At 39.4% G+C, this 14862-nt stretch overlaps 1 protein-coding gene across 1 annotated transcript; it reads right to left on the bottom strand.

Moving 5' to 3' along the window:
* Positions 1-709: 709 nt before the first annotated feature.
* On the bottom strand, positions 710-10723 carry grk1a (G protein-coupled receptor kinase 1 a). The gene is made up of 7 exons (XM_088352414.1): positions 9879-10723; positions 8525-8652; positions 6846-7003; positions 6693-6776; positions 5659-5783; positions 3547-3748; positions 710-1236 (listed from the first exon to the last, which is right to left on the bottom strand). Exons 1-7 carry the CDS (start codon positions 10575-10577, stop codon positions 947-949), a joined length of 1686 nt encoding a protein of 561 aa, XP_088208540.1. The 5' UTR covers positions 10578-10723; the 3' UTR covers positions 710-946.
* Between the last annotated feature and the right edge of the window lie 4139 nt (positions 10724-14862).

Below are 14862 nucleotides of genomic sequence, written 5' to 3'. Positions count from 1 at the left end.
TATGTAGATAGAGCCGTCCTTGCTCCAAACCAGCGCCCATGAAAACTTTCTAAGCTTATTCTGGGTGTATGCCTGACAGGCACTTTTGGCAACTCTCCCTACTTGGCCTGCTGCTGCATCCCGCCTCCCAGGCGGAGAAGGACAAATCTACATGCCCAACCCTACCAGATGCTAAAAATGACAGAGAAACATATACACAGCTTCTTTTCAACTACCGCAAAACACAATGCCAGGTGTAATTTGTGTGGTTAAGTAGTCGGCTATTGTGAAAACCCCAATAATTTACATGAAATTAGAAAAATTCATGAGCTGCACCCAAAAATGTAAAAATGTTGCTTTTCCTGAACGAAAACCTGTAAATCTGTTGTCACTATGGCAACAGAGGCAACTAGAGACAGTTGACACTTTATTTGCATTACAGAATTTGTTTTAAGTACTGTGCAATGTAAGGTATTTTAGTTGAACTAGTTGAAATTTTTATACAGTTGTTGTATTTTTGTTACATTGCTGCTTTTTTGGTTTGACACTCTTGGCTTTTTGTACTGAAACAGTTGGAATAGATATTTAATAAAAAACAAAACATATTTAGGGTCTAAAATCTTTGTGCAGTGTTAACCGTAAGTATAAACTAACTCAAGAGGTGGGGGGGATAAATTATTCAATGATCATGACATTTCCAAACAAAAAGTATAGGTAACGGATCAGTATTGATCGATACTACCATGTATTTATTCGGAACGTATCGATACCAAAATTTCCAATATCGCTCACTCCAAATTACTACCAAATAAACAAAACAAATTCTAAACAGAAGCGAAACCGAAACAAACAATGACTGATACTGGGGGGGCTTAGTGATCTGCCTCACTGTTGCTCTCGTAGTCCCCCAAAAAAGTCAGGAAGGAAACAGTCCTGATCATTTTCGACCCCGCTGGTGAGCGGGCCCCTAGGAGACGCAGCAGGTGGACGACTTGGGCTGCTCCAGAATGGACTCCCGGCGCAGGTCGTTGGGGACGGTGCCTTGGGGCCCCCACACGTTGAGCTCTCCGTAAATGCCCATCTCGATCATCTCCTCCTGCCAGGGGATGGCGATGTTGCCCGAGGAGAACTCGTCAAAAAAGCTCTTGTCGGGGTCCTCCAGCGTCACGCCCTTGACCGATGAGAAGGCCCCTACGTCGTCCAGGCTTTTGGCATAAACCACCCGAGGGTCGGGGATGAACGGCGGGGGTGAGATGCCTGCACAGGGAATTTGATTCAATACAGTTTGGAATTGGTTAGTAATTCACTCTGGATAATCCATGGATGGGCAAACTACAGCCTACAGGCAACTCACTAATCTAGGACTGCTGAACAAAAATCAGGGTACATACACTTTTTTCATGGCCAAATTCAAGCACTTTTTAAAGACTTTCCAAGCCAATTGTCAAATTTCTCCAGTACCATTAAAAGAAAGAATCCGTCAGAAAAATGTATTTTGCAGAGGCACAGATATATCTGTGATTTACATATGCCATTTTAATCTTGCGTGTGCATTTGTCAAGACATGATTTTTAGATCTTGAGTAAATCGCAAATATATTTGTTTTTGAGACAAATCACTCCCCAAATAGGTGTGGGCTTAAAATGACAGTAATAAGAAGTTTACATTTTCAATTACAGGAAATTTGCCACTTGGAAACGCTACCTTAATTTTCTGCATGGATCATAATACATTTTAATAATTAATAAGTAATCCTTGCACTTGTTAAGCTTAGAATGTACCTGTCCTATTGAGCGTGACCCATAGGAGGCAATGACGCTTCATTGGCCAATGCCATACAAACTAATGCCAGGTGCAGTTAATCACGAGGGAAATAGGAATGCAATGGCAAAGCGAAACCACCATAGAGCAGTGTAGGCGTCATTTTTGAGAAGACTTGTTTGGAAACTTGGCAAAAATTTGAAGCATTTACAATTACTTTCCTCAAAATTCAAGCATTTTCAAGTATTTCAAGCACCTGTACAGACCCTAGAAAATGGTGAAAATTTAATGATAATACAGACAATGGTGAATAAATTACCATTTTTACCAGACTGCGCACCAGAAAAACTAAATTGTCCAGAAATTCAAAAGTCGCCTTCTAACCCCAGTGCGCATTATATACAGGAAAATACGCTGGATAAGATTGATAATGCATGCAGTATTTCTACACGTGTGTTACTACAAATCTCTTTACGGTGTACTACTGTATTTGTGCAATGACTCATCAATTGAAAAACTTGCTGACAATAATCGAAAAGCATTGTATGAAATGGGAATTGAACGAAGCTTGTGGCACTCAATTAACCACAAGAACACCAGTAACACAGTTAACATACAAAAAAAGTATTATGTTTGAGATGATCATTATCACACTTTTTATACTTAGGGTGCCGGAAACGAATGGAGAAAACAAATTTAAGGAATAAATGAACGCAAAGTCCAATTCTTCATCATATACATCAAAGAATCGTTTTGCCTGTCGTTATTTTTATTTCGATCTCTCAAGATAACTCATTTTTCTCCATTCTCTAACATTCTTTTCTGGAACCATGAGCAAAAATAGCGTGATAATGAGATAAATTGAATGCCTTTTTGTATGTCATCTATATCCAGGGTTCCTACAGCTTAAGGCAAGTTACATTCAAGACTTTTAAAGAAAACAATAAAAAAAACACAAATACTTCTTGCACACAATACGTTGTGCCTCGTGCAAATTATCTGGCACAGCTTTTAGCCTTGGCGGAAAATGTTCGTTGAACAGCCACTTCTCATCGAATAAAGACTTTCACGTGGTCCAAACTAAACGTCCAAAGTTGATATGTGTATTGTGGGTTGACCTAAGATATGTGTCTGCTCTGAAAGGCCCGACTGAAACCTCATCACCGTTTTGACAGTTCCATTATTATGGTCACGTTACCTAGAAAGTAAATCGTAAATTATCAAAAAATACAATTGATACATATTACTAGATCTTTACAGTTCAAACAAATATAAATCTTATTAATGAATTGAGATTTTTAAGACTTTGGACTTTGGATTTAAGACATTTTAATGCAAATTAGGAATAATGAATTCGATGCCATTTAAGACTTTTCAAGGAGGTTTTAGAAAATGTTTTGTGGATTTGGTCAGCAATAATTTTCAACCGTTCAATCAATGCATTAATATATATCATAAGTGTATAAAAATCATACATTAAAGAATACGGTAGTTCTTACTGTTATTTTAATTCCATGCGCCTTATAGTTCAGTGCGCCTTATGTATGAGAAATATATGGGGGTGCGTCCTTTAATCCGATGCGCCATATAGTGCAGAAAATACAGTACTAATAAAAAAAGGTGTTGTTTTGGTGACAATCTTGTCCCAAGTGTCCCTTTGTTTTTCCTCATGTATTGCTGAGTAAATGTAAAAATCAAATCAATCATTATTTTCCTACTGGCCCTGCCCTAATGCCGAAGTTATCCAACCCAAGGTGGACCGTGTCTTAAGTTGTTCCCCATCCCCGGCATCATTTTTGAGCATACCTGCATTGAGCTTCCTCCAGTTGACATCACTAAAAAAAGGGTGCGCTCGGATCTCGTCGCAAGTGCCGTTCTTAAAACCCATCCTCTTGTTGACTTCCTTGGCCAGCAGCCCGTTACACAGCGACTTGGCATTCTCGCTGAAGTCGTCCGTATAGATCACCTCCCGGGTCAGCATTCGCTCTTTCATCTCCTCACGTTCGAGCTGGAATAAATATCACACAAGACATGTGTTAAAGCAGGGATAGGGATGTTATGGCTCTTTTCATGCGTTCAGTAATCCCCTGCCACTTTGTGCTTCAATTATATCTGATTCACTGCTTTGTGGATTTTGAATTGAATTGTCTTCATTGTCATTGATAAACAAATTGTGCATTGTGTTCAATGCAGACCGTACACAGCAAATACCATCAACGGGGCAGGTTATGGTAGGCTTTATGTGTTTGGTAGGTGTGACCGTCTGTGTGCGTGAATGTGATAGCTGGGTGTTTGCTGTCTGTCAAACAGCCAAAACAATCTGCCAAGCATGTCGGCAGCTAAGACCTAAAATGTATTAATTAAATTAAACTCAGAGGAATGAAAGAAGAGCACAAAGAAATAGTGATCGACAGCGGGTGCTCCATGGATTGTTATCGGGTCCGGGAAGCGACTGAGGCGGCATCGGGTGAGAAGGCAATAGCAAGGCTCCAGGTCCAGCCAAATGTTACGTAACAACCCTGACAAGCCACACCTGCGGAGCCAGATCCATTACCCATGGAATAGACGACCTGGAGCTACAACTTTTGGTACACCTCTACATTTGCGATGGTTGTATTTTAACAATTGCGAAGAGGATACCCGATGCTAGCGTGCAGCTATCCAGCCACTGTTTAAATCACTTTCTTATCAGAAAAGGAGAGGCCGTCCAATTTTGTCGTACTTTTGTATAATAGCAGTGAAGAACATTCTTTTAAATGCAATTCTGGTTTCATTCGTGGATCTATATTTGCTGTTTTGTTAGTCTTATAGTATCTGGCAGTAAGGAGGTATTCTCCAGGTAAATTTGACCCTTGGTGGCTTTTTTAACCGAAGAATTTCTGTACTGATCTTCATTGGATCGTTCTAATTTTAGTAGGTATGAATCCAAAACAATACAGCAAACAAGTGGTTCGGTCCAGAATATACAGGGCAACCTCCCAACTACAGTTTACAGTCAAGGTGTAACACCAACACACCCTGTTTTGGCAGTACGTCTCTATAGAATATTGCATGCGGAAGCCTATCAAACAACGAATGTTCACTGTTGATACACTTAAGGATGACAACCTACAGAACAAACTATAAACACTGGAAAACGCCGGTCAAGCACTCAGAGCAATAGGGTAGGCGGATTTCCGCATTCATAGAGAGCTCCCCTCTCTCACCCAATGGCCTCTGCGCCAGGTATGGCTCTTTTCGTGAGAACTTGGCGATAAAATTCAAGATTTTAACGCATTTAGGCCAGGAGTGCAACATTGTTACAGTACAGTAGAATACAAATGCTAGTGTGGCGTATGCCTTCTACCATATTTTTTCAAGCGCAGTTTGCTCAAGTTATAGAAAAAAAGACTTCAGATAAACATTCGAATAGGGACTTTTAAGATGAATGTTCATAGATTCCATTTTTTTTAAGATTAGCTTCTATGAAATGGAATGGAGGACAAAAGATGACTTCTCAATTCCAGAGAGAGGAACTGATGCCACTTCACCTAGCACAAGTTAAATACTTTACATCTGTATCCTTTTCATTTGCAGTGTATTGTGACATTTTTACGAACTCTGCTTGCACCTTTTTTTTTTTTTTTAACCATTATTGAGGACAAAAATAACTGTCAAAATGAGCATCCACCATATTAAATGATGACAGGAGGAAAACAGATTTTAAGTGGCATTATTATTTCATAGGTTTCATCAAATGCGAAATAAAATGTGCAGGAGAATCCGTTTGTCTGGAGAGCGGATTGGCGGTTTCGTCGAATTTTGTCAAAAAAAAAACCTCAAAATTTTTTGCTTTCATGGCTCTGAGTCAAAAAGGTTCTCGAACCCAGCGTTAAAGTGTCACCCGTTTGATCTGATTTCAAATCCTGGCAACAGAACCTTCTCTCCTCTGTTCCTGAAGGGGTTCTTAGCAGCGATGAACTCAAACAAGGTCACACCGAGGGTGAAGTAGTCGACTGAAGTGTCGTACTTTTCTCCTTTCAGCATCTCGGGAGCCATGTAGCCTTGCAACACACATGAGAAAGATTTAGACTGATTATAATGTAAAACTGTTACAATACAGCAATCCCTCGCTACTTCACGCCTCAGTTATAACTAGTCGCTGGTTCGCGGATTTTGAATTGAATAGAAACACATTTATTGTCATTGATATCACCTATAGTGCATTGTGTTCAGCAGACATCAGATGCTATCAGGGGGCAGGTTCTATGTGTGTGTGTGTGTCGGTTGGGCAGGACTGCCTGTGTGTGCGACTGTGATAGGCCGGCTTCATACTGTCAGTCAAACAGTGGGATGGGCGCACAAGTAAACATGGCCACCTAAACAAACTGCCAAGATGGCGACAGCTAGCTTTAAGATGCTTGTCACATTGAAAATATATTCCTCAATTAAATCGGACTCTGAGAAAGTCAAAAGAGCACAAATAAATTGTGAGTTGTGTGCAATATCAGGTTTGGGAAGCATCTGAGGCAGTGTCAGGAGAGAAGGCAATAGCGGTGGCGTAGGTCCAGCCTACTGCAGCTCAACTACATAACAGCTCTCACAAGCTACCCCTGCTAAGTCTGCATGTCCATGAAACAGATGACCTAGAGCTACAACTCGTGTGAAACAGCTAAATTCGAGACGGTTGTATTTTATCCATGACGGAGACCTGGGCCAGTCCGAGGATACCAAATGCTAGCGTGCAGCTAGCCGTCCGTTCTTTAAATCGCTTTCTTACACTGAAAGGTTAAGCCCCCCCCCCCAATTTTTTAGTACCTTTGTATAATGACAATACAGCTTATTGACAGAAGACATGTACGTAATTATTAGTGCATAATGCACATTTTTTAATCTGAAAAAAAAAATTAATTAAGGCACTTAATTGATAAAATTATGTATTTGAGCAACATGACAAAAATATCAAGAGTTACCTGGGGTTCCGGCATAGCCTTTGGTCATAGTTTTCCCTTCTTTCAGCTCCACAGCAAGACCAAGGTCTGATATACGGACATTCCCTACAAACACACCAATCAATCATGATAACATCGAGAAGCGTTTATTGTTGTGCGATTCCCAAACTCTACCATCATTATCGAGGAGCACATTCTCAGGTTTGAGATCTCTGTAGATGATTCTCTTCTGGTGCAGATGCTCCATGCCTTGGATGATCTGAGCTATGTAGAAACAGGCTCTCGATTCGTCGAAGCCTGGATTGTTCTCATCCACTAGATAGATGTGGTATCTTTGAGAAGGAAATAGGGAAATATTAGGGATTCATAGCCCTCAATGTGTTGCATGGTGTGGATATATGGTTCCAGTGAACATTTCTCTCTTTTCGTTATAAAAACTCTCCATTCACCAAAGATGCTTAATTCTTACTTCCGGTTTTCTTCTTCAATACTTTAATTGTTGAGACAGGCTACAATTTAGCCTAGGTTGCCATATTAAAGGGACGGCGTGGATTATGTGACCACTTCTTATGTCGCTGTTACGTTGTGCAACCGAAAACAATTGCTAAAAAACAGAAGGGAGAATATAAAGTACGGAGAATCAAAGTGAACAAATCACACCTTTTTTCTTCTCATTTTTGTTGACAAGCTTTTGGACAAATTTTTGGCTTTTAGGATACCTGTTGAAAATTTCTCAAACATTTTCTTTTCAAATCAATACTTTAATAATGACGGATTTTTATATTACGACTTGTAGGCGCTGAATTACATACTCTAAGTTTTCCTCGTCAAAGATCCTTGGATAAGATTAATCATTTGAGCGATCCATGTAATAGTACACATGAATACCTTTGCTGTTATGCATTATACTATACTGTATTCCTAATTGTTATTTTTCTAGTTCCAATCATTTTATTTAGTGAACTATCTGCCAGTGAACTCATTTTTACTACACGTTAACCTTTTTTTTTAGTAAAACACAAAATAATTTAAAATAGTCAAAATTACCCGCCGATGGAACAAGACTTTCCTTAGCGTTTTTAGGCTCAAGTGTAAAGTTAAAACAATTAAAGTGACCTAAATGATTTACCCGCACAACCTCCTGAATAAGGATTAAACAATATACATACCACAAGATTTGCTGCCATCTACTGACTACCATTTATCAACCAGAGAACATTGAAGAAACCCACGCAAGGTTATTTTACTTAAAAGTCGAGATGCTATTTTGGGCAAAATGAAAAATACAGAAATTTAAAAAAACAAACACCTGGGAGTCTTTGTTGAACTTTGAGAAAGTTTTGTCTCCTTTCTATATAAATAGAAAATCTAATAGCATAGTTTCCTTATTTTATGGAAAATAAGCAGAAATACTTTTAAATCATCAGATCAATCAGTTGGATGAGAGTTCGTATGTTAAACGTTCTTCTTTTCAGTCTGAATGATTTGTCCAGAGTTAAATAAACTGTAGTAGAAACTAATTCAATTGTTTTGAATTTCTTTTAACATATGCAGTTGATAAACACTGCAAGAGATTAAATTTTAGTGAATGAGAATATATATTGAATATATATTGAAGAAGAAAAACTTTATTCCATTAATAGGTTTGATACCCCTGCTTTACAACATCATAGATACTCAACAGCAGCTTAGGTTTTATAATTACTTTTAGAATAATAAAAATCCAACAAATATTTGTGACACACAAGACATCGTCTTGGGGACACTAGATTAAAAAAAACTCTATATTATTATTGTTTTTTGGAGTGACTGTCATTTCATGATTTGACTGTATATTTTCTGAACCCAATTACTTGAGATCCCCTCCATTCATGATGGTCATGACCAGACACAGCTCCTCTTTAGTCTGGAAGGCATAGGCCAGCGACACGATGAAGCGACTGTGCACCTTCTCCAGAATCCTTTTCTCCACCATTGCCCCCTAGGGGAAGCAGAAGGAGAAGCAAGTTGAAAGCTCTTGGTCATCATTTGTCGATTGCCTCAGACAAGTCAAGGGCGAGGTAGAAGTGTGCCAAGCAGTTCCATTCAGAGGAGCTTTTCAGTAAAGCCCCTACTAATCACTCCATCCCTGTCTTAGGGTTTAATACTGCAGCCTATGGTAGGGACAAATATGATTAGCAATGGCAATGAAAGACTATGTGTAATTTTAAAAATCTGCGCTATCAATATGGGAATGATGCTTAGTAGCCTTATAGCAACACTCCTAACAATAGTTATGATGTACATACCTGTCAATCTCAGCCAATAGCTGCCCTTAATGATTGAAATTCAATAATAAACCATACAAACACAACACGGCCCTCATTTACTCTCAACAAGACTAATTAGAATATCACAACAACAATATATCGTCAGCTGCTAGAAGTAATATTCGTCCTAAATTATTTGTGAGGACTCGGGAGGAGAAGAGTTAATTTATGATCAAATTAAAGCCCTTCTTTAGTAACGAAATCTAAGTTAAACCAGACTGTATTAACATTGACCTCTTTTATGTATCTGCAGAGGTTATAAACTGACAATTTTCAATCATTGACATATTTGGGTTGGCCATGGTCAAATTTTTGTGTTTTTTGCTACTTTTTCCCTTTTTTTTGTTTTTGTGTATGTGTTTGTCTTGCTGTCGGTCACCCTTCTCGAGGGATATGACCAGGGTAGATAGACAGACAGAAAATAATTGACGGGAAAGTTTTGTGACCGTCATTTTAATGGGTTGAAAATTAGACCATTCACCACAGAAGCACTACGTCTCTAAGGATCTAGTGCGGCACTTGAGAGAATCAAAGACAAAGAACAATGCTGAGTGGATAATAAAAGAAAAGACAGCAAGAGATGCCCGGCTTAACCTGAACGTAATGATTGACATTTTAGGCCCGACCTGAGATTAGAGTAGGGTCAGGCTCGGGCCTAAGATTTTCTATCTGCTGCCAATGACCGAAACCATCCGGATTGAGAGTCGAAATGGGTAGGACGCGATCGTTTCAACAAAAAAAACGGCGTACACAATTATACAATATAAAATAAAGTGAAAACATAAGGGGACAGGTATGGATCTATATAGTTGAGGTTTCATAGAAAGATCAATTTTTTGACTCACTTCCTGCACACAATGTCATGAATAGTGTTTTGACGATAGCAAATAGAACTTACCTCATAGCCTTTCCGTTTCTTCAGCCTCTTTTTGTTCAATTTCTTACAGGCGTAAAGTTTCCCTGTTGCCTTCATCTGACACGCTGACACCTCGCCAAAGCCGCCCTTGCCGAGTACACGGAAATCCAGGAACCAGTCGGCGTCCATGGGTTGCATCTCCAGCCACTTCCACTGGAGAAACCTCTTCAAGTACATGCTCTCAAGGAAGAACACATAAGGCGCCTCTCGTAAGTAGTCCAGAGTGGCGGCCAAAGCCGCTGCAAACAAGTCATCACCTACAGCCTCCAGGGATTCTTTCACTTTGCCGATAACGCTCTCGGAGAGGAACATGCAGAAGTGCTTGGCCGAGGCCTCCATGTAGCGCTGGACGATCTTCGAAGCCTTTTTGGCTCGATCCGAATCTTCCGCCAGGTCATATTCCTCAATGTCCCGCCACAGCCGACAGGCACCGTGATACTCTTGGTTGGTTTCCAGGAACTCCCTAAAGAGACGTTTACCGATGGGTTGTTCGACACAGATGCCTTCGAAAGCCAAGTCGAGTGTGTCCTTCAGGCCCTCGCACACGGTAATGTGAGGCAGCTTGAGGCGGGAATGGTACTTCTTGTCTCGAGCAGCTGCCGGGTTGGAGCCGTCGATGCTGCCGCGGGCATTGATGTAAGCGGAATTCGCTACCACCGTTGTAAGCCCGCCGATATCCATGCTCGACCTTTAGGACACACGACGGGGGTGCATGGCAAGGCGTCTGTGTAGCGAGTGGAGAGAGACTAGGGAGGGAAACTGTCAACCAGCACTCTGGGTGGACACGGCAACTGTGCACACACCTGAGTCAACACCTTTCGGTAATCCCCTAAAACCCCGATGCCCCAGACAATGAGTGCGAGCGCATACTGGAAGAGGACAAGAGGGGCAGCAGGAGACACTTTCACAATGAGATTTAAGACGGTCTTAGTTTGAGTCCATCCGTACAGTCAATTTGGATAAAACCGATGCAGAACTAGAAATATTTACTGTAAACTTACATTTTTTAACAGAAAAAAAAGTCTAAAAACAAGTTGTTGGTCTTATAGTCATTTTGATTTATAAATTGTGACTACTGTACTTTGGTACAATATTTATGTTATTAATCAGGTCTTTAACCTCAAATTTGTAATGGTTTGTTCTCATCCAATCATTTGATATTGTCTCAAATAAGCATCGAGACCAGGGTCACAAACTTTTTGAAGCTAAGCGCTATTTCGTCTTCATACAACTTTTTCATGGCCAAATTCAAACACTTTTTAAGAACTTTCAAAGCCAATTTTTCGATTTCTCCAGCAGTGTTCAATAAAAAGATCCGGCGTATATCATGATTTTGCAGAGTCGCAAAAATAAGTATCTAGAAATTACATATGTGATTTTTAATCTTGAGTGTGCATTTATCATGGCATGCTTTTTTAGAGCTTGAGTAGATCGCAAAAATATTGTATTTGAGACAAATGTTTCCCCATATAGGTGTTGGGTAAAATGACAGTAGCTTACATTTTCAGTTATTTTAATTACAATTTTTTAAATAAATGTCTATAATTGAAACAAAATCCTTGAACTAATACATATTTCCCAGTGCCCTGTTTAGGCCTACCATGCATCAGTCTGACTGGGCGTGACCCGTAGGGGGCGATGACGCTCCATTGGACAATGCCATACAAACTAATGCCAGCTACCATTAATCCCAAAGCAAGGAGAAATGCAATGGCAAAGTCGAGCCACCAGAGAACGGTTTCGGCGTCATTTTTAAGCAAACTTGATATGAAACATTGCATCAATTTCAACTCTTAACAAGCTCTTCACCTAAAATGCAGGCACTTTTCAATCCTTGAAAACACAAGATTAAAAGTCAAGCATGATCAAGGATTTTGAGCACCAATGGGAACCCTAGTTACTGAATGGAACAAAGTGCAACCATTTTGGTATAAATTTTTAAAATAATTTGGTAATACTCGCATTCATACTATGTTATTAGTAGGTTGCAATTATTGGAAGGCAACCGATAAAACATTTTTGCTAGCAATCACTCATAACAATCGCAACAACCCGTCAATAGTGAGCTTTTATCAGAATATGTCGATTGCTAATTATTCTAGACCCCAGAAGAGCCATCAATATTATAAAGGACTCTTAGTCTGGCCACAACCTAGACCTGTTGCCCTCTGGTAGGTGCTACAGGTCCTTTAAAACAAGGACAAACATGCTCAGAGACAGCTTCTTCCCTCAGGGCCATGACCACCCTAAACGAGCGCACTAAACTAAAAAACATATCTTGGAACTTATTTTGTTGCTGCTAAATGGTATCACACTTTTTTTTCATTGCACTATTATTATGATGCACTATTCTTTTTCTTTGCACTATTCTCACTTAAACCAATCTCTAAGCTCAACGTTAAAAATAGTTTTGCCCATTTATGCTGTCTTTTTTTTTCTAAGTATTTTCCACATGTTTAGGAGGGCCATGTCTAATCTCATTGCATACAATGTTTCACAATGTTGATATGACAATAAAGACAAATCAATTCAATAGTGCTTGAACCAGTGTGGCGTCTATGTTTTGTTATGTAAAGATCAGAATGCTGCTGACCGATAGTGGTTTCCTGTAGACGAGTGTGTAAACAATTTAGGAGCCAAGGAACAATCATTTTCTGTAAATTAAAAAAAATACATCGCCATTAGAAGTAGTTACAAAAAATTCAAAATGATTCTTGGCTGGGAATATGAAATTTAAAAGAACGAAAATACTTCTGGATATTTTTCAAATTTTTCTAGTTTTACGATGCAAAAAATTGGGGTTTCCAGGTAAGAATACATGAAATGCCCTTATGGAAATTAGTTTTTGTTAGCTCAAAACCGAGCTTAAACTCATGACAATATAAGCCAATTTCTGCTCCAGCATTTACTCTTGTGTTGTCTTTTCGCCAATTGTGACATGACTGCCGCTGACAGATGAACCGCCTGTGGGCCACTTTCGCAAAGGACATGCAGAAAATGTTTGCCAAAGCGCTTGTGATTGCCGTTTTCACACTTGCTGCGACGGGATTGGCATAAAATGAAAACTAGCTCTTTATCAGTGTTGGGACTAACGTGCAACGAAAGAAAGCGTTCCTGGAACGGAGGTACTTTTCTCACTAACGGGTACTGCAACACGTTATTGATCAAATTTTGAAACTTAACTGTTATTACATCACGATGCATTACTTCATTTTATTTCAAAAGCAGGTGTTGAATCATAATTTCTATAGTGAAGGATTTTATACATTTGACCATAAAGGATTTTGTACGAGAGAATACAAATAACAAATTCAATGCAAAAGATATTCACTGGTGGGGCTGTGGTGCGAGGTCAGTGCAACCTGGTGGAGAATATTGATAACAAGAATGGCGGGAACGGGACGTAAGGCTGATAAGATAATCAGCACATCCGACAAAGCAGAAAGGCCCCGATGACGGAGGACGGCAGGCATTGTTATGAGAAACTATCCGCTGTTTTGAGTTTTCCAGACATCGCGGCGAGGTGGTGGTGGGGCTCACGTTGGGCTTCATTGGCACACCCATGGGAGGAGTCGGCACACCATCGTGCAGAAAGACGCAGGCCGAGAGGAGAGAGCGGGAGGACTTCAGAGAAGGCTACCCAGAGACTCCAACAACACTAATTCGACCGTATTTGATGGAGTTCACTTATTTCAATTGTTAAAGAAATTAAATATGCCTCCGTGTGAAAATGTCGGCTTTTCTTGTTCATCTTTTCCTTTAAGAAACAAGCGTGCATTGTTGGGTGAATGTAGGTTGTGTTTGGTTAAGGGAGTCAGATAACTAATTAGAACAATTTGGTAAACGACAAATTTTAATATCTAATTCCCATCAATAGCAATTTGGCAGTTTCTACTTCCCCCATGAGGTAATATACAACCTTTCTTTCACCAGTAACACATCGCAGCTTGAAAAATGGGCAAGGCTGAGGCGTTTATATACATGTATCCAAAAAAAAAATACAACTATATACAGTGATGGTAGCCCTGTCTCAAGCACACAGTACTAAGACATGCAATTTCTCCCTACTGATATTCTTCCTACCGTATTTACTTGCATCTTAGCCGTATTTACAAAATAATAAGGGGTCTATTTAAATAAGCATATGGTTGTGTGTCCCCAGTGGCGAACGTTAACCAGCTCATGGGGAGGGGGTGTAGATTATACAGGTGAATTTACAGGAAAAGCGTGCTAAATTTTGGTCTTTTAATACGTTTTTTTTTTTTTTGCATTACACCATGTCAGGGGAAAAAAAATCATCTTGGACATGACCCAGAAATCAAGAAGGAAATTTGAGAGAGGTTCGAAGACTAAAGACAACTGTAAATCTGCAAGCTCTTAAGATTTCAAACCAAGAAATATGAAGTCTTAACCGCTTCCACGGGTAGGGGTATGTGTTTTTTTCCATTTCATTTATTATGTGGCTATCTTTTAGCAGTTTCAGGTGGGCAGCTTCAATGTGAGTATATACTGTAATTTGTAACTACATTGTTTTAAGGTAATGTGCTACTTTTGGGTGAAAGTTATCTGCGGAGTAACAGTTACCTAAAAAAAAAAAAAATCTACTTTTTTAAGTCACATTCCCAACACTGCTGATACCCTAAACTGATTGGGCTTTTCCTGAAGATCATGTAAGATATTAATCTAAAACGATGTTAGATCAAATTGATGAATTCAGCCTTGCTTATACAGCATTGATTGTTCTGTGCCTGAAATGTACTAAAGTCAGTCACTGAGTGATTTATCTGTGTCAAAGTACAAAAATGAATCCAGCCAGATGTGTGGAGTAATACTAATAAATACTTTTCTAAGTCAGATTTTACTTTTTTCTGTACTGAAAACATTCAGCCAAAGGATGTGACTCAAATGCCACCAGGACATCCTATTAAATACTAACCATAGCATCACCATTGCAGATTTGAAATTT

The sequence above is a fragment of the Urocampus carinirostris genome, chromosome 14 (assembly GCF_059441175.1).
Source record: "Urocampus carinirostris isolate Australia breed hairy pipefish chromosome 14, RoL_Ucar_1.0, whole genome shotgun sequence".
In the NCBI taxonomy this organism is placed as follows: domain Eukaryota; kingdom Metazoa; phylum Chordata; class Actinopteri; order Syngnathiformes; family Syngnathidae; genus Urocampus; species Urocampus carinirostris.
This window is presented reverse-complemented; position numbering and strand designations above follow the sequence as displayed.